General features: G+C 53.6%; 1 protein-coding gene across 6 annotated transcripts in view; it reads right to left on the bottom strand.

The window, feature by feature from the left end:
• Positions 1 to 9,500: 9,500 nt before the first annotated feature.
• ARHGAP22 (Rho GTPase activating protein 22) overlaps positions 9,501 to 24,854 on the bottom strand; it is a 171,070-nt gene continuing 155,716 nt past the window's right edge. For 5 of the 6 annotated variants that reach the window (XM_042959992.1, XM_015536606.2, XM_042959991.1 and 2 more), the window contains 6 exons: positions 21,580 to 21,787; positions 18,806 to 18,938; positions 17,750 to 17,823; positions 17,049 to 17,170; positions 14,088 to 14,997; positions 9,501 to 10,070 (listed from right to left, as the gene is read on the bottom strand). In XM_042959992.1, the coding sequence (XP_042815926.1) occupies positions 9,842 to 10,070; positions 14,088 to 14,997; positions 17,049 to 17,170; positions 17,750 to 17,823; positions 18,806 to 18,938; positions 21,580 to 21,787 (1,676 nt within the window). In that variant the 3' untranslated portion in view covers positions 9,501 to 9,841. The remainder of the gene's footprint in view (positions 10,071 to 14,087; positions 14,998 to 17,048; positions 17,171 to 17,749; positions 17,824 to 18,805; positions 18,939 to 21,579; positions 21,788 to 24,854) is intronic. The other variant, XM_042959993.1, reaches the window with a different exon arrangement.

A 24,854-nucleotide genomic window follows, 5' to 3' on the forward strand; every position in this document is an offset into this window, starting at 1 on the left:
CAGAGGAAACTACTTTTTCCTTAATAGCAAGAAAGATGAAGAGGTAAAGGGCATTGAAGCAGAAATGTATAGTTTGGGGTACGATTAGAAAACTCGCAAGGAAAACAAAAATCCGAATTAATTTCAAACTAACTGCTCTTAGTTAAGTGCTCTTAAGGAGAGTCTAGTAAGAGTAACAATTTCTGGCCATTTCTAGTTTAGATTCTCTTCGTTACTGAGACTTTTGAGAAATCTGTGGATTAGTTTTGCACAATGTTCTATTCTCACAATAATTTACAAATTAAACTAGGTTTTTATTGAACTACCTCACACTAATTTTCTATGCTTTCCCAAGTAAGCTATTGCCCTTACTGTAAGCTCTTTACTGAGTGTGAATTATAAATGTGTGTTAAATACTTTATAGCCAATGTTGACACAATACCAGTAAGTATGTAAAATATATACCTTGCATCAGTAAGAGAGACTCATGCGTAAAATCTTTCACTGTGTATCTTGGAAAATTGTGTTAGATGTGTTCGTTGGACATTATTACTGTCTGTTTTTATAAGTAGAAACCTGCTCGTGATATCAGTCCATTCTTTACATTTTACAAAAGGAATAAATCTTAGTAAATTTTACGAAGAAATAAATTACTTTTGTAGGCCCGATATTTGGTATATTTTTGAGAAGCTCTTAATCTTTTAGCTGAATGATGAAGTTAAACTGAACTAGCTGTCTACTTGGACTGTGACATCTATTTTCTCATTACAGTTTATCCTGTTCAACAGGTTTAAAACCTGAAAACCTACATATGATAATTGACATTTGCTTTTCTCCCTATAATGCCATTCCTTCTTCATACCTGTTCCTTCCCTGTGTTCCATTCCCTCTCCTCTCCTCTAGACAAAACAAAATGGGGCACTTTGTAGGGAATGCTGAGATAATTATTGTGGTTTTTAATCATTCATGCCCTAGTCATTAAACATGCACCACTGGAATGTAAACATTGTTACCTAGTATGTTAATTGGTTATAATATTTTAAATAAAAAAGAAAAAAGTGGTATGAAAAATATGAAATTAAGAGTTTTTTCATTGAAAACGAAATATAAATTTGTGCTAAAAAAGTTTTTATGGGCAATTTTAAGATTCCCTGTGGATTGGTATTAAAGGGGTAGTAGGACTAGGGCAGCTTTCTTAGATTTGGATTTATACAGATTGTGAAGAGCCTAAAGTACCACTCTGCTTTTCTGGTTTATCTAGTCTTGCTTTTCTTGTATTTGAAATCTCTGGAGAACTGTATCTAAAAGGAATTTTCTTCAGTGCCCTTAACCTAGTTCTCAGTAGCCATGTAAGAGAGCAGCCATCGCGGCCACTTGGCAAAAACAAGTTTAATTTTAAAAGGATCTATTTCAAAACGAACTGGGGATTTCGGTTTTGAGTGTGTTTTCAACTTTGCCATGCTTCTCTTCTCTTTGCCGAACTGGGCAGGCTGCTACATGGGTATCAGGGTCGCCCACTGTATACGTCCAGCCTCTGTATGAGGTCACTCCCTCTCTTGCTCAACTCTTACTCCAGAAAACCATCTTCTCCATGCTTTCCCCATTCACCTGCACTCAGACTTCCCTGCTCTGAGGAAAGGACGAGACGGGGTCGGTCTTTACCTGATCACTGCAGCTCCATCGGCCTACGGGGTCGCTGGCCTGGTGCATGCGCTCTGCTCTGTCACGGTCGTTAGATCTCCAGTGAGAGACTGGGTGGCAAAAGCAGACATCAGAGTTTTGAGTCCATATAATTTCTGCCCAGTTGTAATACCCTGGTGACACCAAATGAAAGGGGGTAGTTCGCCCTTATTAGTCTAGGTACTATGTCTATTTTAGTATTGTACCTTAGAAGGTCGATTGACTTCATGTAAATGAACATTGATTTGTACTAGTTTTGTGGTTTAAAATTTTTTTAGCTTTTACAGCTTAAACACTGATATGTCTTTGGACTTCATTTTAACTGAAACACGTCAAATATGCTTTTCTAATTTTAGACTTCTAACATATAATCAGTTCGCGAATGCATATATGTCTACGATCCTATGTTGGAAGCTGGGGGTAAGGAAAGATAACAAATGGGACGACGGTCTGGTCGACCTGATTGAAATACTGTTGTGTAGACGGGCAAGAACCATGCTGAAGGGACATAGAGGGATTGGTCAGGAAATGAGGGTTTTGCAGAAGAGGCATTTTTTGAGCCTTGGTATAAGGAATGGTATTCCCGGGTAAGGGAAAAGCAAGGAGGCTTAAAAGTGTGTGCATGGGCAAGGAATGTGGAATGGCCTGACATGAGAGTGGGTGTGGAGAGAATATAATGAGAGAAGTCTGAAAAGCTGGGGATCAGAACTGAAACATTTGGAGGAATTGTCTTCATTTTAAAGGCAGTAGGAACTTACAGTTTGTGAGAAAGAGTAATGTGACCAGACCTTGGTTTTAGGAGGGACACTGGTAGTGGGAGCAAGCTGGTTAGACTGGAGGTGTGGAGATTGGTGACTGGGAAGCCAAAGATACACAGCTGAGAGCTGAGGTCATTATTTGCACAATGAGAATGGAAGAGAGAAGACTCAGGTTGCCATTAACTACGCGAAATAGCTGAGATTAGCATTTGGGGCTGAGCCCTAGTGATTGGGCAGCACAGCAGGTGTTGTGCAGGGAAAACACGTCCAAGGTATTTTCCAGTTTGTACATCACAGATTGAAGAGTCCGGGACAGAACACACGTCAGGTATGGCATCAGCTTGCCACTTAAATGTTTCAGCGAGGGAGGAAAGGAATAATTTCTCCCTTACTGCCGGTCACCTCTCCAGTCTCTTCCATTGTGAGGTCTGTGTCATCTGCTTGCATGGCTCTTACACCAATTCCATTAGTGTCATTTTGTGGACAGAAGAAAAAGGGGATTCTTGTTGGGTATAACATATGTAAGACTTAGCGTTCCCTGGACAGGTGTGGGAGCATAGTTCTGCTTAGTAAGGATTGAGTGAGTGGTGAAGCAGCAGTAAAAGTGCTTTGGAAAAGTTGGCAGGAAATAAAAGAATCCTGACTGTCGAGAAAAAAAAAAAAGTAGACTGAGGGGTCAGCACAGATTAAAAGGGAGAAACTAAAAGCACGTGTGCCTTGACAGGGTCCTGGAGAGGGTGGGATCTATTGAATCCTATGGATCCAGGTTAGCCTGACCTCAAGATGGAGAGTTTGGGTAATCTTGGACAGGTCTTAATTTTGCTGAGCCTTGCGCTATGTTATGTGAGCATGGGAGATAGTCTCTTATCGGGCTGCCATGATGATGGCATGTTTTCTTATGAACTATTTAGTGTAGTTTTATAAAAATAGTCTGCAAGCAAATGTAATTGCAGACTTTAACGTTGGAAAGGAATAGAAATGGTGTGACGTGGAGAAATGTTAAAGAGCAAAGGAGGAATTTTGCATGGTCTCCCACCTTAGAACTTCTGTACCCTCTGACCTTCAAGTCATTTTTTCCAGCCTGAATAGTCCCACTCTGGTTGGTAAGAATAATTCCTCATTGGAGAGAAATGGCTCAAACTCAAAATTTGATTTTTTTTTTTTTTTTTTTTTTAAGAATTTGAACAGTTAAAACATTTTGGTTCTATTTCATACAACATTCTCACCATTCATTCCAAATGAACCTCCTCCCTGGCATATACCTTACATCTTTGTGCACATGCTTTGGTTGCTTACTCCTGCATTTGCCTGTTTTAAATCCTCATTGCTTAAGATCCAGCTCAAACACTTCTCTGATGAGCCTTCGCTGCGATGACTTTTCCTTTCACAAACCCAGAGCGTACTCGCTAACTCCCATCATCTGCTCACTGTGTTCCATGGAGGTAAGACAGCAGCGTGGTGTGTACCTCTTCACGTTGTTCTGTGAGTCTTCTCTTCTAGATGCTTCGCTCTGGAACGCTTGGATAGAAGAAAGTGTCTTATACCTGCCTAGTTCGTGCCTGGGAGGTAGGCATTTGATAAGTGTTGGGCTGGATAAGCTAATGACTAGGACCCATCATCTATACCCTTTCTGTCCTCTGAAATGCAATATTCATGGCCTTCCAACTGTGTCCTAAGGAAACTGTACAGCACTACGGGATTAGTAATGTGAGCATGGGCTCTGATACCAGATGTCTAAAGTAGAATCCTGGCTTCACATTAGTTGCCTCACCTACAGCAAGTTGCCTCAACTCTCTGCGGCTCTGTTTCCTCAGAAGAGGTTAGAGGCAGAAGGTGATTCTCATACAGAATTAGAACCATGAGGGAGATAGTTTTCTTAGAAGCTTCCCAAGACGGTTCTGACCTGCCCCCCTCCATCCGTGATCAGCTGCCTTAGAGACCTAAATAAAGACCAACTCTCCACCGAGAGCAGTGACAGATGGGGTGCAGGGTGCGTCAGGAATGAGGCATGCCAAGCCCCAGGTGGTTACTGTGAGAGAAGGGAACCAGAAAGATACCAGGGCACTGCTCAGGGAAGACAGGAAGGGATGAGGAAGTGGAGGAAGGGCAGATGGTACAAAGTGTCATGCCCCCACCCTTCCTAAACATGGTGTTCTGCCTGCGACGTTTTATGTGCACATAGGCTTTTGTGTTCGAGTAAGTTAGGGGGCTGCTCCTTAACTGTGAGCATGTTCATCATTTTTCAGGACCTGCTTATAGACCTCAGTATGCGTTTCCACAAACCTATCCACAACTGTCGGTGTGCTCTGTCTCCCTAACTTCTTGGAAGCCAACCCTTCCACTGCCTTTCATCTTTTTCCGGACTTCTCTCCTCGTTACTGCCCTCATTTCATTACCAGCCTCTCCCCCTCTACTGAACCATTCTTAGCAGCATACAAACATGCTCTAGTAATTTCCATGTTTAAAAAAAGCTCTCTCTTACCCCCTTCCACCTTGCAACCCTATTTATTTCTCTGCTCCCATTCACATCAGGACTTCTGTAAAGATTGGCCTGGGCGTGATGTTTTTCTTCCCTTCCCTTCTCATTCAGTCTCCAGACCATTCCTGTCTAGTTTCTGGCCTGTCACTCTACTACACTTGGTCTGGAGCACAGTTCCTGCACTAGCTTCCCTGCAGCCACTCCCCGTCACTGCCACCAAATTTACCCACCCTCCACCAGTGGCCACAAGAACCTTGCTGAAATACAAGCCAATCCACGTCCATTGATTTAAAGCCCTCAAATGCTTTTCTATATCCCTTAAAGTACCTTTACCTTGGGTGACCGGGCCCTACAGTGTCTGGCCTTGCCTGGCTCTTACCCTGGCACCCACCATGCCAACAGTGGCATTGGCACTCGTGCAAACGTCTACAGCTCTTTCCTTCTGCCTGCAGCTCTCTGGTTGCATGGCTGCCCTGTCCGTCCTTCAGTCTTTAGTTCAAATTTACCTCCTCAGAGAGGACTTCCTGACCAACTTGTCTAAAACAGGCCCCTGGGATCACCTTTTTCAGAGCACTTATTACAACCTGAATATCTTGTTTATGTGTGCTTCTGTTTAACACACACACACACACACACAATTCACCTGAGTAAATTTAAATCTTAATGGCTTTATTCAGTGATTCATGAATTGGGCAGTATCCTAAATCTAGCAGACAGATAGGAGCTCTGAGGAGCTGTACAAAATGAAAAATTTTTATAAGCAGAAGGGAGCAGGAAATTATACTAGGAAATTATACTAGTATACTGCTCTATACTAAGAGCAGGTTGGTTATTGTAAACTTACTTTCCTGCAGAGGATGGCTGGAGTCTATCAGGCAGATGACCTACCTAGTACTGACCAGGTGATTACCGATGGACTGGCTTAAGATTCCATCTCTGGGAGAATCCAAACTGTAAGTAAGTCTTGGTTCAGTGATACGTGGATTAGTATAAGTGACTCCATTTGGGACCTACTGTCTTTTGGGACCTAACCTTTCCTTACGGTCTACCTTGCCCCACTAGAAAATCTATGAAAGCCATGACCTAGGTTTTGTTCCCTCTAGGCCCACGCGAATGAAATGCCTGTGGATCTCTACAGTGGACATAATATACCGTGGGGCAGTCCTCTCCTAAAGCGTAAAGGCTAACCTTATATCCCACCCTCCATGACCAGATCCTCGCTACCTTCTCTAGCCCTCCATCCTCCCCACAGCACCCCCACACCCCTGCTCTGTTTCACATACACCCCTTTTGCTCTAGCAAAAGCATACACATCAGCATACAAAACAGGATGTGCCTTCCCTCACCTCGGCCCTCCATCGGATTTAGAGGTCTCTTCCAGCATTCATTTTGCATCCTGTGCACAAACCTCATCAAAACATGATTGGGGGGATGTTATAAAGCTATCAAGCCAGCATCTTTTGAACTTGGACAACTCATTAAGAATATAGGCCCTTAATTAAGACTCCCTGGGACAGAAGCCTGACTCCTTCCCTGACTCGTGTACGGTCGTGGGCCAGGTCCTGAACAAGTACTCTGTGCTTCCCAAGTCCTTGACTGTAAAGTGCAGAGAGTAAGGTCCCCTAATGACATGTGAGGTTCTTAGACCTGCCGACACAGCAAGGGCTCTGAGGTCACCCTCATTGTGGGCACGAGGGAGCACAGACCCGCAGAGCTTCACTTCCCTGTGGTCCTCCGGCGGCACGGGCCCAAGCTCTTTGTGCCAACAAGCTTTCTGTGGCCGAATCTCTTCTGTCTTACCAACCACAACACAATCCTGGCACCTCACTGGTCCACCTGTCACAGGGCTTGGGGAGCACGGACGTAGTAGCAACGTGGCTGGTAGGAAGGGTGGCAATTTCTGACAAAGGTGGTGGCGTTTGGCGAATGCATGGGCACGAGACGCAGCAGCACTGTCCTATCAACTCAGCTATGAGCTCGTATACATGACAAACTGTCCCTTCCTGACATGTAGGATATAGGGAGAACTCGCCAGGAGGCTGGGGCCCTGCATCTAAAGGAGGGGGAGTCAGCGAGACATGTTATTGTTACTGACTCCATTTTTTTGCACACAGGCCTGGGAACATGGATACGTGGACTCCATCCGAAGCACTTTTACAGTGTGGAGTATGTACGTAGTGGGAGTGGTCGTGCCCAGTCTGTCTTTCAATACCCAGGTAAAACAAGGAATGCCTCTCTCTCTCTCACCCTAAAAACTCTATTTTTTTAAAAAGGACACTTGTCAGTCTTTATTAAGCCAATTCCTTTTTTGTTTTTTAATATGAGACTTAGAATTTCCGCTTTTTACTTTAAAGTCAGACACAAATTTATAACACTTCTGAAGCAATCTGAGAGCAGAATCCTAGAATTTTGCCGATTTTCCACTATTGCCTGGTTGATTTATCCATAATTTAACCATTTTGTTAGCAACTTGCCTTTATTCTTTCTAAATCATTTAAAAAAATCAAAGGTTTTCAAAACATTAATGTTCTATCTTTTCACATTCATAATTTATCGGTTTGCTTAATATTAAATGATGTCATTGCAATAATAAGTACAATTTGAATCCACGTTTGAGAATAGGTTCTGTAAATGTAACTCATTTGGGGAGAACCTAAGTGGACAGGGACAGGGTACTAGAGGCCAAAGCCCCTCACAGCCTTGTTGCTTGGCCTACTTTACAGGCAGAAGTCCCTGTGTTTTACAGACACAATGAGGAGTGCTGGCTCAACGGAAATGGGAGGGCAGAACTAATATTGCCAACTAATTCTCAGAGAAAAATTGCACCTGCAGATCCTAGTTTTGCCAGCAGGTGGCAGATGGGGTTCATGAGCTGGTTTTGGCCAGGACTTGGCCGGAAGCTGAGCCTTTGCCAGTAGGAATGGTTAAGAGAAGACAGACAACCTCCCTTTTCATCATGTGAAGCCCTTTTTGTCTTTCCTGCTCCTTTGATAGCCTGGTGGTGTTTTTCTCTTCAAGTCAAAGTTGGCAGAATTCCAGGAACTGTGGCAAGGGAACCCAGAACCCTAAGAATACACTGGTATTCTCACCTATGTTCTTCTTAGCTTCAGTTTCCCGAGCATGGGGCCAATTCCTATCTTGTTGAGGAATCAATCACTTCAGTTTCTTTTTTCTTTCTCCTTAAATAGGGAGGAGAGCAATATTTTACCTTCTTGGGAAGCTGGTCACCCGATCATCTGCTGTAGATTGCCTGAAAGTAGATACGGGTGTTGCTGTCCACTGACTGCCCCCTCCTCCCCGCCCTCCTCAGAGTTCCGTGAGAACTTTTTAAAAAGTTTATGTATTTATGTCTCTGGAGAGACAGAGACAATGTGAGTGCGAGTGGGGCAGAGAGAGAGGGAGCGAATCCCAAGCAGGCTCCACACGTCAGTGCAGAGCCTGACGCGGGGCTCAAACCCAGGAAACCACGAGATCATGACCTGAGCCAAAACGAAGAGTCAGATGCTTGACTGAGCCACCCAGGCATCCCGTCCCCCCAAGAGAACTCGTTGACTACCGATGCTGCTGAGTGCCCTTGGCAGGCACCTGGGTTCCTGGCTGGTGAGGCCCTGGGCAGCCCAGCAGGCCTGTGGTCAACCTGCCTGACCACGGTAGGAATTACCAGCTAACTTGGACCTGTGGGCTTGCATCTCATGGTATGAAGTGAGCTCTTCTCGGGAACACCAAGACCCTGGCATTTAGAGCCTCCGTGCAATAGTTTATACCTGACTCTAGGTAGATGGGTGGTTGGCCCTGAGAGACTTTTCCAGAGATAGGGGTCGTAGATTGGGGCACTCTGGTGTGTAGGGTGGCAAGAGGCAATATGTAAGGACACTGCACAGGAGCCAGCGAAGGGTCACTGACATTGCTAGCCCCCAGAGGCCAGTCCTCTCCTCCCTAAGCCCCATCTCTAGGAGCTCTGGCCCAGGCCTACACCACGTGTGGTGGTGGCCAGGGAAAAGTTTTCTGGAGGGATCTGCCCTAATGGAGACTTAAAGTCTGAGGATGAGCTGGAGGAGGGTGAATGGGCAGGGGAGAGGAATTAGCACTAGCTAGAGGGGAGTCTGAAGGGAAACGGGACACAGACTGAGGCAGTGGAGGACAGAGAGGACAGAGGATGGGCACTTCCCATCACCGTGTCACCTTCAGACACATGCCTTGTTTCCCTGCACGGGCCTGGGGTGGAAGTGAGGTGTATATCGCCCACGCTGAGCTCCGACTCCTGGACTCTGGCCCTGGAGCAGAGCCGGGGCCAAGCAAAGGCAAGCAGGTTACGATGGAAGGCCAGAGAGGAATTCTAGGCCAGATGCCAGCTGCAGAGGCCCAGGTGGCTCAGAGGCAGAAGGCCTGAGAAAAACTGTCCTGCTCTGGGCACGGGGAGGATGCAGCAAAACACAGATTTGCGTAAGAACAGCTTCTGTGACTGTGACAGCACCGGGTGTTCCTCAGGGAGCTTCACATCCCACTTCCGAAGCCCGTGGGACACCCTGGGGACCTCCAACGAGCAACTTGGTAACCCCAACCCCCAATTCTGCATGACCATAAAGAAGGAGTCAGGCATCCAGACGTCATGCTAGGACAGCAGATTTAATAAAGAATGCAAAATGTTCCCTGTGGGCTGCTCAGACCCCAGGTGCCATCTGTTTCGGTGGGTCACGGGGCTGCTGCCTCTGACACCTGCCAGGCCCTGCACCGTCGGAGCAGCATCCAGATCCCATGTGGGGCTTGGGCTCCCGACAGTCCCCCTGGGGGTGTCAGCACTCCTCCCTCCAGCTGGCTCTGGAGCTCCTGGCACCACTGAGGCCCAGGTCCAAGCTGCAGGGCCTCGTGGCTCCTCACGAGGCCGGCAGCCGTCTCTGCTCAGGGGGAGCGAGCACCGCTGCAGAAGGGAGCTCTTCCCCTTCCCTCACTTGGGGGCCTTGTCCCCTTTTGCCCCAACGGTCAGGCTTCCCAGGGTTGAGAAGAACTCCTCCATTTCCTTCTGCAGCAGCTGGTTCCTCTTCTCCGCATCTTCCCGGGCCCGCTCCGAGTTCCTCAGCTTTATTTCCAGCATCGTGTACTTTTTCTTTTCCTGGTCCAGTTCTTCTTCCAGCTGCGACATTCGCTTCCTCAGAGTGGCACTACCTTCTTCGAGTCTTTAAAATCAAGAAGAAAGACACTGTTTTAGACTGACTGGCTGGGTGTCAGTGAACACGTGCCTGCGTGCACTCCTTCCGAAGGAGCCGGTCAGGCGGCCCAGGGACAGGAAGACACACACGGGCTCAGGGCTGGCTCTGCAGCAGGCCCCACAGGCCTCGGCAGCTCCTCCCAGGACCCTGGTACTTCACCCCCCCGGGGACCTCCCCTATGCCTGTGACCCAGAAAGGCCAGCATGAGCATTTGGCCCTTTGGCACTCGAGGCTGGGAGCCTGAGTCCTTGCTAAAATATAAAATCCACTTGCCCTCCAGCCCAGCCAACTGTCCGCTGAGGAATGGACTGCTGGCTGGCAGAAGGCAGGACTGGTCCCCAGATGGAGACGGAAGTAGGAAACTGGCCCCTCGCCTTTGCTCTTCTGGGAGCCGCCTTGGACCCCGGCCTCCCTCCAGCTGCCCCACCTCCCATGGTTCCCCTCCAGGCCCCAGCCAGACACGGCGACTCACTGGAAACCCCATTTGGGTTGTGCCCTCCATTCCTACTTGTCCTTCACGCCCCAGCTCGAATGCCTCACCCTCAGCGATAAGTCTCTGGATCCTCCCCAGGAGGCCACATCAGCGTTCCTTGATGCCGTGGCAGACATGCTTCTGTGGATGTTGACACCACACAGAACAGAGGTCGGCACATCCATCTTTTCAGCCAGATGACTACTTCCCGCAAGGCCTGTGGGGCATGCTAAGCCCAGCCCCTGAGAACCAAAACACTGGAGTTTGAGCCCCAGCCTGGCTGCTTATGAGGCACGTGACTGTGGGCAGAACACAAACTACCGGGTCCTGGTGTCTTTTCTGAAAAACTGTCAGGGACAACCCTTCCTCCAGGAGCTACAGCTACAATGAACAGAGAAGGCCACGAGTGCACAGCACAACACCTGTGACATGGGGTAATGGGAGTAAGAATCCATTCCCACCGCATCCAGGCCCAGGCCCAGGCCTCTACCCTCAATCAACAAACACAAAGCATGAAGAAGGCAGGAAACCTCCCTGCAGCCCAGCCCATCTGGGGAGCACAGGACACGCTAGGAGACAGAAGAATCCCCACGGCAGGTGGCAGCAGGACCCCCCCAGACTCCTCACTGCTTCTCCTCTGGCTCCAGCCCCCTCTTGGCTGGCTCCTCCTCCCCGATCTGGTGCTCTCAAGCTTGGGCCTGGGCCTCCTGTTTCCTCTCTACGTGGCTCATCGTGTGACCTCATCCAGTCTCCAGACCCGAGGCTGCATCTACATGCTGAATACCTCTCAGCCTCTGTGTGCCTCGACTCCACTCAGAAACTTGGTAAGCACCGCACCTCAGCGGGTCCACAGTTGGCTCCTGACCCTTCTTCTCCAAACCACTTCTGTGGCCCTGGTGTCCCACACACTGAACAACCCCATTCCACTTATTCCACCAAGACAAAAATGTCCCCTAAGTCAGTTCTTTCTTTCACCCCCACATCTGACCAATTAGCAAGCCTTCCAAACACGTTCAGAATCTGGTGCTTTTCTCCACCTCAACTGCTGCCCGTCAGGTACATGACATGCACACGTCTGGCCTGGAGCCCCATGCTCTGCCCTCCACCCCCCTTTCTCCCACTCCACTTGCCCGACCCTTTCCTCCACCTACCTCTCCCCACTGCAACCCCTGGCCTTCCCTCTGTCCCAGCACAGCCTTCCAGCCCTCTCTTCCCATGCTCCCCTGCCCTCCACCCTGCTAGTTCTCCTCCTTTATCTGACCTTCTAACATACCATAGATTTAAAAAAAATTTTTTTTTATGTTTGTTTATTTTAGAGAGAGAGCCAGAGACAGAGCACGAGTGGAGGAGGGGCAGAGCGAGAGGGAGACACAGAATCTGAAGCAGGCTCCAGGCTCTGAGCTGTCAGCACAGAACCCGACACGGGACTCGAACTCACGAACCGCGAGATCATGACCTGAGCCAAAGTCGGATGTGTAACTGAGCCAGCCAGGTGCCCCTCACATACCATAGATATTTAAAAAATCTATCTCGTTCATGGTCGCTCCCCCTCACCCCCAACACACACAGCACCAAATAAAAATAAGGACAGAGGTTTTGATCGGTTTTGGTCTTGGCTCTGTCCCCAACATCTAGTACAGTGTCTGCACATCACAGCCACTCAATGAATTCTCTTCTGGGAATGTAAGAATTGGTACAGGGGAGGGGTTCTGAGTCCCGGAAAGCAGGGCTGAAAGCTGGTTTCCCCCAACTCCCCAGACCAGACCCAGTGCAGACTCCATATGTAAAGACCTGCTGGCTGGGGCTCTATTCTCTCCTGTGCTCAGAGGGATCCTCCTCTCCCTAGACCACCCCTCGGCCCAGGACGACAGCACAGACCACTCTGCTGGCGAGAGTACTACAAGGGCTGCTGCTGCTGCCCCCTTGCTTCTGAGAGCCTCCCACCCACCAAGCAGGAGGAAGCGTGAGCAGTGAAAGCTTCCTGAGCACTCTGGCTGCACCGGGCCCTGTGCTGAAGACTCCCATCCGCTGGCACTTAATCCTCATGCCAAAGGGGTGACATCATCAAGCCCAGAGAGCCTGCCAGACAGACATTCAGCCAATACACACTGGGGTCAGACAGCCCACCTGGGATGCTCGGCCAATACCCAGCGGGCAGGAGTCCGACCCCAGGCAGTCTCACCCAGAGCCCTCCACGAAGCACAGCATTGTCCCCCTGAGAAACCTAAGCTTCTGAGAAGGTAAAAGAACTAGAAGCTCAAGTTGACTCCACAAACAGCTGAGGGAAGTGAAAAGTGGACTCTGACACCCTCTGAAGCTGTCCTCACACTTCCCATGTATTCTGTAGTTTTTGTCTGCGAGCTCATCTTCAGCTGTAATCCTCCTCCTCTGTATCTGCGGGGCGTTCCATTGTTACCTCTGCCTGGGAAGTCCCAGCCCGGCGCTCCCGTGTGTGGGGTATCTCCCCCTGCCCCCGTTGTATACCTCACAGTTCTACTCCTGTTGTGTCCTTTCTCCTCCTGGCTCAGCCCAATCTTATTGGTCCTTCAACTCCTAGCTGTGACCCTCCCTGACCTCCTACAGAACAGAAGGGCCGACGCTGCCATTGAAGCTCCCTGTAGAAATCCCTTCCACCCCCCAACTGTCTCTGATGGAGAAAGGAAGGCCTCAGAACACACAGACACCTGCTAGTGGGTGGGACCTGATTTACAGGTCAGACATCTGGGGCAAGGGGCTAGGGAGCCGGAGAGGCTGGGAGAAGCACTGCATGCTGTCAGTGCAAGACTCTGCTCCTGACCTTGGGTGGAGAGCCTGGCACCTCAGAGCTGGGAAACCCCCTCCTCACAGGGGAGGGGGAAGGATCACACTAGGACCATCAGTGAACAAACCTGCAGGGCTCAGAATGGGGCACAAGGCATCCTCCTGTGACCAGGGCAGGTAGGAGGGCACCGCTTAGCACAGCCAGCTCCCTCCTCATAGAAAATTGGATTACAGTCCCAGAAGGCGTTTCCATATCGGGCCCAACCAGGTCAGCCAGCCAGGCTAGCTGGTCCAGGGCCAGCATCGCACGTGGGCGCTTCCTTGGGCCCTTGCACGCTTCAGGGGGCCCACCTCCTCCCTGAGGGCCACGGAGGGACCCCCATGCTGAGCCCCTCCATTAAAGGTGCTCTGAGCAGCTAAGGCTGAGCTTCTGACTCACTCGCTCATCCAGCAGGCATTTATGGAGCTCTGACTGCATGCCAGGCCCCAGAGCTCCTGAGCTTTCCCAGACATAGGACCCCACCCCTCCATTCCCAACCTCGTCCTGGGGGCATTCTCCCAGCAAGGTGGCTCCCAGGGGCTGGCTGCTCTGAGCCCTGCCTCCTGGTGGCTTGCTCTCAGTGCCAGAGGCCATGACCAGAGGCCGACTGCCCAGGGCCTGTGCCCCGTGGGCTGCTGGCCGCAAGGGCTCCGCCGGGCCCCCGGGGGAGGGGGGCTGGCCTCACACTCACCCAGCGGCTGCAGCCCTTTACCTTTTCATACTCATCTCGTACTCAGTCCTCTGCCGGCACAGCTCCGCCCTGAGCTCTGTGACCAGGCCCTGGAGAGCCTCGGAGCAGCGGGCATAGTCCTGGCTGGGGCTGCCTGGGTCACTGGGCTCGCTGCTGCTGATGCAGGTGCCCACCTCGTCCGGGCCACGGCCCAGGTCCGGGGATCTGCGGTCCTCGCTGCTGCTGGGGAAAGGGGAGGGTTCGAGGCCCCCCTCGGTGGGCAGGGAGCTGCAGGCGGACGAGTCGCTGGCCCGGCAGGCTGTGCAGCTGCTGAGCGAGCCCCCTGCTGACGCCTCGCAGGAGGAGGCCCCCGACCATGCCGTGCTGGCCACACTGGGAGTGCTGGGAAAGAGGCCGCTGGGCGGGGGCACGTTGTCGTAGGTGGAGAGTCTCTGCGCAGAGCCAGAGTCCTTGAGCCGTTCTCCCGAGGAGGCCCGGCGGTGGCCACGCAGGGAGGACAGCCCGTTCATGAGCCAGTTCCCTCCGGAGGAGATGATGGGCACTTCCAGGGAGGAGCTGCCCACCTTCGGGCTCCCTGACCGGGCCCCCGGCTGCCAGAAGGAAGATTTCCAGTTGGGCAGAGTCTGCACCTTCTTCCCGGGGCTGGCGGCAGTGGTGGGGCTGCCTCGGCCACCCGGACCCACGGGGGAGGTTCTAGACAGCGCCGCCACAGTGACCCCGTCCAGAGAAGAGGTCCTGTGTGATGGCAGGCCGGGGGTGCCGGGGCTGCCGGGCTCTGGCTGGCCGTCCCTTGGGACCTCCTCGGAGCCCCACCCCACTGTGCACGGTGGGCCCCCCCGTGGGGAGGCCGGCCCCTCCTCGGCCCTCGAGGTGAAGAGTTGGCTGTGTTTGCGGATCAGGACGGTCATCAGGTGCTGGACCAGGGAAGTGCCTGCCAGGAAGAGGGAGTGAGAAAGCCTGGCCATGGATGTCTCCAGTCTAGGGTCTCTAGACCAGACCTGACACAGGGTATCTGCAGTCCAGAACCAGGCTGCTCCTCCAGAGAGCTCAGCAAGGCCTGCCATCTGCCTCCCCGAAGGAAAGGACAGACACCAAACCCTCCAAATCCAGCACGAGCAGAAGGACCCACCCACGAATCCCCTTCCTTGGACACAGAGGGGCACCGTGCCTCCAGCCCACTCCAGCCCGCGAAGTGCGGGGAAGAAGCAGGCACGATGCCTGCTGAGGCTGCAGGGCGAGCCAGTGGCAGGCAGGCCCTAGAAATCACGACCTAGACATCACAGCCTTCTAGGTTGTCCCAGGTCACTCCCCTGGACTGCTGATGATGGCTGTGCCTGACTGTCCACATTCTGGGGGGCTCTGGGACAGGGACAGAAATGTCTTACAGGTGCATGTGGGCACACATACAGTCCCACATGCTGACGGTCATAACACACAATTCCACATATACACATATAAATGTATGCAGCCCCCAACACACACAATACCCCCCTCACGCACACGTACACACAATCACGCACACAATACCTCTTCTCCAGGCCACAGCCCCTAAGATGCAGCCTGGGGAGCCTGTATTCCTGAGCCTGGGGGTTGGGGAGAAAGCGACAAAATGGGGGCAGTACAATGGGACCGTGGTACCTATCCGCTTGCCTTGGTCCCTGCTGTTACCCTCCACCAAACAAAGACCAGAGACTGGGAAGGTTTCCAGGTGATAAGGAAGGAGGGGTCCTTGGGTGGACACTCCCATTAGAGGCAACTAAGAATCCTGGAAAAAATAAAGGAACTCTTAGGCCAGAAAACTGGGTGAGGCAGGAACTCCGGGTTTGCTGTCGGGCATCTGTTCAACCTGGCAGGCCAAGAAACTGGGGGCCTGGGGTGAGAGACCAAGCCAGGCAGGCCAAGGGGGGATCTGAGTGAGAGTGCCACCCCAAGAGTCACAACCTCGGCTTGGGGGGACAGAGAGCTCCAGACAGGTCTGCTCAGCAAGGAATAGCAACTCTGCCCTCAGTTTGCCAGGGGCCAGCGGTGGCAGCCCCAGCAGGCTTTGTCCTGCGTGAGACCTGGCCAGCCTCTGCACACCTTAGCCGGGACTGGCTGTGGGTCTCCTGTCTGCGAGGACTCCCACACTAACCCCTCTGAGACAGTCTTCCACGGGGCCTCCAAGCCTGGGCTCTGTTTCTGGGTCAGCCTGTACCTGTGCCCTTTGGTCAATCTAGCTGACAGAGAGTCAGCTAGACTCTTGCCCCTCCTGACCTCAGTTTACTCATGTGTAAAATGGGTGCCATAACCACACATGAGCTGCTTGTAAAGATTAAAATGAAGTGATACGAGTAGGGCACTTAGTAGAGGCCCTTGCATATTGAAAGCAGTGGCTACTGCTAGTTTTCATATTATTATTATTATATAATATTAATATATTAATATACAATATAATATATATTATATAATATATTTATATATTATAATATAAACATATTTATATATAAATATATAATGTAATATATAATATATATAATGTAATATAAATACATATAATTAAGATACATAATATAATATATAATATAACTTCTATATATAATATATATAATTGATAAATATAATATATAATAATATATATTAATATATAATATTGATATAATATATATATAATATCCTGACATCCAGGAGCCTGTAACAACTACTTAATAAAAAATTACTTAAGGAAAGCAAAAACATCTGTGTGTATTCAAGGGCAAGGGCACTGACCTCTTCCATCCTACCCCCCACCCAGGCCCTCCTCTCATTCTCCATTGTACTCAGTGACCCCATCCACAGGGCAAAGTTCCTCTTCCTTTTATAGCTGGATCCCATGGGGTCAGAGGTCAGAGGGAGGTGAGGTGTTCTAGAGGCTCCTTCCAGTTCCCCCGGAACGGAGCCCCCTTCCACTGGCCCGGCCCTAGTCCGGGCAGCACCCAGCACCGCCATGCATGCCTCCACCGTTACCTTCCATGATGGTTACCGGGTCTTCCAGCTGTGGCCGGAGTATGTTAGGTCCAAAAACGGTCGCCAGGTTCTGGACACTCATCTTGTTAACATTTGAGTGGGACTGAACTTCATCCAGAAACCTGTACAGTAAGGAAGAGGCAGGTGGCAGAAAAGCAAAGCCTGATGCCAGATCTGCTGGGAACTGCCCGGCCCCCAAGCCCAGCCATGTCCACGCGTGTCCACGGCTCCTGGGCATGGCCAGCTGCCCCTACCAAGCTCAGAAGGGGGCGGAGCTTCCCTCTCTCAGGGGTCTGGGAGGGCCATCAGAAGCAGGGGCCAGAGGGACGACTCTCCCGCCTGGAATGGGGGGGCAGATGCCCAAGAAGGCCCAGACCCCTCAGGCATGGGGCTAAGTGAAGGCCACCTTGCACTCCCTCTCCAGGCACCTGGGCCCCGGTTGTGCTCAGGAGGCAGACCCCTGGGGGAGGGGATGGCAAGAGGCACCCAGAGAAGGCTGAAGGGACAGAGGTGCATCCCCTCACTGGGGACTATACCACCACCTGCTCCCACGGGGACTGTAAGCTCCGTGAGTGCAGGGGCTGTTTCTCTACCCCTCACTGCCTCCATCAGCACCTGGGTGGGAGAATGACCCAGCCCCCTCTATGCAGGGCACTGAGCCAGAGTGCAGGGAAGGGAAGCCCCTGCCCCTGGTCACTTACTTGCAGATATATCTGAGCAGGTTGTAATTGGCCAGGGGAAGGCTGCTCACTTGTTTAGCCAACTCCAGAGTCCCCTTGGGATTGAAAGAGAAAAACAACACTTCAAAGGCCAGCACTGAGACCCCAGGCCCTTCTCCTGCTCGAGGGAGGGAGGGCTGGGGAAAGAGGAGGAGGGTGGGCTGGGAGTGGGGGCAGAAATCAGAGTCCAGACCTCCAGCCAAGGCCCATGCAGCTGAGCCCCAGGTGACCAGAAGGCACTCTGCCCTCCATCTCCCTCGGAGGAGCAGTGAGGCCAGGCTTGTGACCTCTTGGGGAAGCAGATTTACTTTTGGGGAATTGATGTGAAGGGTAATGCCTCTGTAGGGCCAAAGAGAAACGTTAGGGACGGGGCTCAGTACACCTACGGAGGTACAAATATTTGCCAGATAAAGACCCCTCATGTCCCTCAGGGCCAGAGGGTGAGCAAATCAAGTTCTGCCCCAGCCAAAGCAGGCTTAGGGCTTAGACACCTGCGGGAGAGGCTGCGGGTAGGTGTGGGAGCCCTCAGCTCTGGAAGCAGACTCAAATTCTTTTGGGAGGAGGCAGGATATAAATAGATGAAAGGTCTGGTGGTTTCTGAACCCTGTGGCTGGCCTGGGTGGCCTTAGATTCAGGTGTGTGTGTGTGTGTGTGTGTGTACAGCAGGAGCCCCCACTGGGGGCCCAGGACCATGACTGAAACTCGGCCTGCTTTAGGAGGTACCTGCCCCTCCCAGAGACGGAGGCCTGCACGAAGAGAGGACCCTACACAGATGGGATGTTCCAGACACGCTCCATCCAGAGCCCCCTCCCACACACAGACCTGCTCCAGGCCCCACCTACAATCACAGAGCAGGGTGCTCCGGGCACCCCCCCTTCACAGAGCAGGAGGTTCAAGGCCCCCTATCCTACAGAGCAGTTTGTAGACCAGGATCTATGTGCCACGAAAGTCACTCAAAGTCAGAGTTTGTGCTCTGCGTCCATACATCCAACTGCCAGCAGGCCCGCCTCCCAGGATGGGTCCCCAGGAGCCACTAACCTCCCCCTCGTCCTTGGTGAGCAGCTGGGCACAGCTGAGGAAGTCCTCGTACCTGGCGAAGGGGACCACAGGCTCGGGGAGCTCCCGCAGGTACAGCTTCAACAGGGAGGCCACCGTGTGCACGTCTGTTGTGCTGTGGGCAGGGGGACATGCATGAGGCCTGGGACGCCGGGGAACCCCAGAAGTGACCAGCACCTTGTGCCACACCACCAGGGGCAGCCTCTGCTCTCATGTCCACGTGTGTGCTTGCGTGTGCACACTGCTAGCCAGGGAACCGGGAGGAGTGCAGGTCCCCTTCTGGTGGCCTGGTGGCTGCCCCAGGGTCCTCTGCAGGGCAACGTGGGAGCTGCTCTGCTCCCAGTAGGGGGTGGATGATGAGTGGGTGATGCGGCCCCCAGGGGCTGGGCAGTCAGAGGTCAGGCCCTGCCCCCCAGCCTCTGAGTTCCTGTTCACATTACAGACGCGTGGGGCTATGTTCATCACCCCATTTCCAGCACCCCAGTGCCCTTTGTGTCCACTCCCAGCTTGGAGCTGCCCGGGCTGATGCGCCCCCAGTGGAGGGCAGCAACCCTGGGCCTGTTGGCCTCTGGGTTCAGTCCCTGGACTGCGGTCTTGGCACCTCCTCTAAGCTTGCCTTCCTAGATGGGTCTGGGCCTTAGGTATTTCATCTGCTTGTCTAGGGCCCTGGATTTAAACCCTGAACCTGCATCTTAACTCATGGCAGGCACTCAGGAAAGATGAGCCAAGGGCCAGGAGAATGCGACTGTGTGCCACTAAGGTGTCACCTGGCCCTGGCTGTCCCTGGCTGGCCTCACAGAATCCCTTCTGGCTATGGCATTTGGGATTCTGGGGTTCTACAGCCCCATATATACCTGAAACCCACACAGCTAGGGCCCCTCTCTGCCTCAAGCCTGGTGGCTCTTAGTCTGGCCTGGTCAAGGGGCCCCCGTCCCTGCCTCTAGCCAGGAAAGCTGCTGTCCACACTCTGCACTACCTTCTCCCAAGGCCACTTTACCTCCTTTGCCAACACCCCCCCACTTCCTGGGTGCTCACAGCCCCAGTGGGTGCCCAAGCTCGAGCTCAGTGCCCTCCCTGCCTCCGCGCCCCCCCCCCCCAGCCCTGTGGGTTCAGTGCGGGCCAAGGCAGGAGCTAGAGCCCCAGGAGGATCGGGGGAGGGGCAGAAAGCAGGGAGGATCTGCAGGGTTGCCCTTGAGGAAGACATGGGCAGTGTAAACAGAAGTGTGGCCAAGGCCCCTCTGTGACGTCTCCCGTCAGTGGGGGAGGTGAAAGCTTTTCTGTCCTGGGCAAGTGGACTGAGAGCAGCCCTTCTACTCTGCAGGCCTCGCTGGCTGGAGCCCCATCCTGGCTCCCCCTCCATGCCCTCCGCTTACAGTGCTTCTGGGCCTGGGAGGCCTGCCCCCGCCCCCGCCAGTGCGGCAGCCTCAGTTCACAGCCCCACACATCCCTGCAGCTATGCTGTCCAGATCCTCTGCCCCGCCCTGGTCTAGGGAGCCTGCCTGGCCCAGCACCTGACCGCCTCACCTGCTTCCCTCCCTGCCTAGAAACGCACTCCTCACCCTCTCCTTCCTTCCCCACTCACTGCAGAGCCTTTCCCTTTAACAGAGGCTCAGGGCTTTTTCTTGGTACTTCTTCCTGAACCCCCCTCACCACCCTCCCCTCCTACACAGGCCTGCCCTGAATCCAGGCATCCTTCCCCAGCGCCCAAGGAGGTTGTCCTACAGCCCACAGCCCTGTGGGTGCCCACGAGCCTAGGCGTCCCTCTAGGGCAGTGTCCCCTGTCCCGCTCCCTCCCCCAGGATCAGGCTCTCAGGGTGTGGTAAGGGAGCTGGGCACAGAGGTAGGGAGGGCTGCCCTGGGGTCCAAATCAGCTTCTGACCTTACTCTAGGTATGACCTGGAGAGATAACCCTTAGTTTCTCTGCCCACAGGGTAACACCTCCACCCCTAGATATCTCTTCTTCCCTGAGGGCGGAGCTCCCCTGGGCGGCATCCAGTCCATCCAGTCCACCTCCGCAGAAGGGAAGTGACAGACTCGCCTGGCTGCACTGATGGGTCTGGGCGGAAGCTGGAGGCACTGAGGGTGCTCTGCCCCAAGAGAAGAGCTGGGAAGGCCAAGGCCAAGGCTGCTGGCAGAAACCCATGGGCTTATCCTGGGGCAGAGGCGGGCCTTGACTGTGAGGGCAGACCTGAGAAGAAAGGGCAGCTCCACGGAGGCCGGGGTTGGCTTGATGCACCAAGAACTTTCTATGAAAACTGCTCCATAATGGGTGGGGCCCTGTCAGGAAGAAGAGGCCTCCAAGTAGCCCCCCACTCCCAGGTCACACTTGGGCTCCTAAGTGAAGTTGCCTCTATCCACAAGGCGCAGCCCCGGACCTGGTACGCCCAGTGATGGGTCAGGACGGACGGGCACCGGCTCAGGGAAGGTGGAGGAGACGGGCTCCCCACCCCTGACACCTGACACCATGTGGGGCTGCTGCGCCATCCCGTCACTGAAGGGGCCTGGGGGTGGGCCAGGGTCCCATCCCTGAAAGGAGGCCCAGGGGGCCTCTGCAGAGACTCTGTGCCCAATGGTCAGCCCATGGGGGTAGCGGGGGCACTCACTGAGCACATGGGGGGAGCCATGCCACCCAGCATCCTGCTGCCAGGCTCTGTGGGTGCCAGCGGGCCTCTGCCCACTGGAGCCCGCGTCCTGGGCGGAGCCCCTGCAGCGGGAACGGGCAGGTGATCCGCCTGTACTGTTCTCCCTCGGCTCACCTGTCAAACAGTGGCTTCTCCCCACAGTCGAAGGAATCCTGGAGGTCCCTCACCAGGTTGGCCTGGCCCGGCATGCGGAAGAGCCCCTCCTCAGTGAGCCCACGCTCCCGGATGAAGTCCACGCACTGCTCCACCAGCAGCGGGGCCAGGCGGGGGCCATACTTCCGCTCGTGGTGGACCGTGTCCTCCAGGCGCTGCCCAAAAATTCCTGGGCACAGAGAGGAACTGGTCACACCCTCAGCTATCCAGCTCAGTGAGTGGGGGGGAAGGGTGCTTGGGATGACGGAGGAGGAGGGGTGCTGTCAGGGCCCAAAGCGCTCCTGAGGTGCCCGGAAGCTTGAGGAACCTATAAAGGCTTCCTCAGACCCTGGGCAGAACCCAGAGACCAAGAATAGAATAGACGAGGCAGAGCTCACGCAACAAGACAGGGAACGTACTCACAGGAAAACATCATCATGATTCGGCATCACTGGTCGTTAGGGAAATGCAAGTCAAACCCCAGTGGGATACCACCTCATACCCGTTAGGATGGCTACTATCAAAAAAAAAAACCCCAGAGAACAGCCCAGTGTCGGCGAGGATGTCGGGAAACTGGAAGGCTTGTGCACTGTTGGTGGGAATGTGAACCGGCACAGTCGCTGTGGAAAACAAGTTAGGGAGGTGCCTTAAAAAACGTACAACACGGGGCGCCTGGGTGGCTCAGTCGGTTAAGCATCCGACTTCGGCTCAGGTCATGATCTCGCGGTTCACGGGTTCGAGCCCTGGGTCGGGCTCTGTGCTGACAGCTCAGGGCCTGGAGCCTGCTTCGGATTCTGTGTCCCCTCACCCCCACCCTTGCCCCTCCCCTGCTCATGCTCGGTCTCCCTCTCTCAATAATAAATAAACGTTAAAAAAAATTTTTTTTAATGTACAACAGAACTACCAGACGACCCAGCCACTCCACTTCTGGAAACTCAAACAAGCGGGGCAGAGGACACGCAGGGGGAACTGCCCATGAGCAGAGGGTCCCCGAAAGGGGAGGGGGTGAGTTGGCACTGCACCCTCAGTGCCTGCCTCCTTTCCTGTCAGCCTCACCCGCTACTTGAGCATCCTAAATCCGCCTGCTTGCTGCTGCCTGGCCCATGAGCAGACCTCTACCCAGAGGTCTCTTTCCTCTTCAGTCTGTGCAAATTTCCCATTAGCGCTGGGGAACAGCTCAGACGTGCCCTCCTGTGGGAGCTGTCCCAGCCCCTCAGCATAACCACAGAGCTCTCGCTCCTTCTCTCCCTGCACTCTACCACAGATGCGTGAAGACACCTGCCCCTCTGCAGCCCCGAGCTGGCGCTGGACTGGGGGCAGAGGTCAAGGAGCACTGAGTGAAGGATCCAGAGTTCACGCACTCGGCGCCCCTCGCTGGGCTCACAGGGGACCGAAGGCCACAGTCAGGGAAGAGAGACACGGAGCAGAATTCTAAAACGTCCTCCAGAGATCCACAAAGCTGGGGTAATCCCATTCAGCCTCCTCTGGGCTCTAGCCCTTCCTGCTCTCCCATCTCCCATCCGGGGGCCAAATGCCATCCGTCTGTCTGTCCCTCTGCCTGTCCCTCTGCCCATCTACCCTTCTGTCACTGTCGCACTTGCACCTCACCCTGTTCTAGGTAGAGGACAGCCTTAGTGCGGCCCGAGAGCTGTAAACGTGTAAACCCTACCAGCCGAATGCCCGTTGCTGCCCCCCTCCCACCCCCCTCCCCCAGGATAAAAGGCAATTTGGCAGGCAGGCCAGGCTCTGCCGCCACCTCCCTCTGGGGTGCAGACATGGGCCAGACACAGGGCAGCCGCTTCGGAGCCTGCTCCACTGTTCGTGCAGCACCCTCAACTCTGACGGCCCCCTCCCAATCTCAACACACCCAAGGCCTCCCCGTGAGGCCTTCCTCCCCACTCACCCCACCCTAAACAGGGCTGGGAGAGCCAGGAAAGGCCACGGGGCCCCTGGCGCTTCCAGATAGAGGCGATCTGGGGGAGGAGGTGACATTGAAACCGGGGTGTAGGCATGAGCAGGAGACAGCCTGCTGGGTGGGGGTCTGATGTGGACCACAGGGCTTGGAGGGTGGACATGAGGGAACATAGCTGAAGAAGCAAGGACCAGGTGCTGTGGTGAGCACTGACCTCATATGTTGCTCAGGGACTTTGGGAAACGGTGATAGTGCCTCAGAGGCCCTGTAAGTCGCTGAGCTTGGTGACAGGACTGGGCTACGGGTGGGAGTGGACACACGGGCAGCAAGTGGTGGTCAAGACTGTAGGCCATAAAAAGATTCGGAGCCTCAATGTGCACGGGTCTGGGTATACATCCCAGCTAAGCTATTGAGCAGAGAGGTGGCCACCTCTCCTGGGCCTCAGTTTCTCCATCTATAAAATGGGATCATCGTACAGTTTTTAAGGGGCTGCCCTGAGGGCCCTGCCCGAGGCAGGGGGCTGTGAGGCACCACCAGGCCTGGGACTGACCCCACATTCCCAGCAGGGCTGTGCGGACCTTTGCCTGAGACTCTGTGCCAGCTTTAGGAGCAAGCTGCCCCCTCACCACCCTCTGAGGAAAAAAGTTTCGTGGAGTGCTGCGGGAAAGCTCACTCCAGCCCAGCCCTCTAGGGTTTCCTTCCTCCTGCTGTACTGCTGGAAGCAACCTGCACTCCGGCTACAGGGCCTGGCCTCCCTCACTCTCCTTGCCCACCACTCCCCTTGCCAGGGTCTCTCTGGAAGAACCTGGCAGGGCTCAGAACAGCCACACTGAACTCCCTCAGCCCTCCTGGCACATCTCGGAGGGGAAGCCTTGCCAAGAACCAGCTCCAGTAGGTTTGTCAGATCCCTGGAAACCCAGCCAGTGTGCGGGTTCCTCGAGGCCCCAGCCCACGCTCTTCACAAAGTACTGGCTTTGCCACCAGAGAGGAAACTGGCAGTGGCTGCCTCTCCTCTCGATGAACCTGTCGGAAGGCTCAGAGCTGGGCCGAGCCTCCTTCCCTGCCAGCTCCCCCTGGCAAACCCTAGCCCTCATTCCCCTCTCCCCAGAATCCCCTGAAGAAGCAGGAAGTCACAGGCCACAGACCGGGCAGTCAGTTGGCTCAGATCCCTGTCCTGGATGACCTTGGGCACAGTCCTCAGTCTCCCTGCCACTTCGTGGGGCTGTGAGAAGCCATGGGAGAGCTTCCCACAGCAGGCACACCGAAGCAGGTGCTTGGTGAATGTGGCCTTCTCTTGACCCAGGAGGGCCGGCCTAGGGCCCTGGGCTCTGTCAGCTCAAAAGAC

The sequence above is a fragment of the Panthera tigris genome, chromosome D2 (genome assembly GCF_018350195.1).
Source record: "Panthera tigris isolate Pti1 chromosome D2, P.tigris_Pti1_mat1.1, whole genome shotgun sequence".
NCBI classification, from domain to species: domain Eukaryota; kingdom Metazoa; phylum Chordata; class Mammalia; order Carnivora; family Felidae; genus Panthera; species Panthera tigris.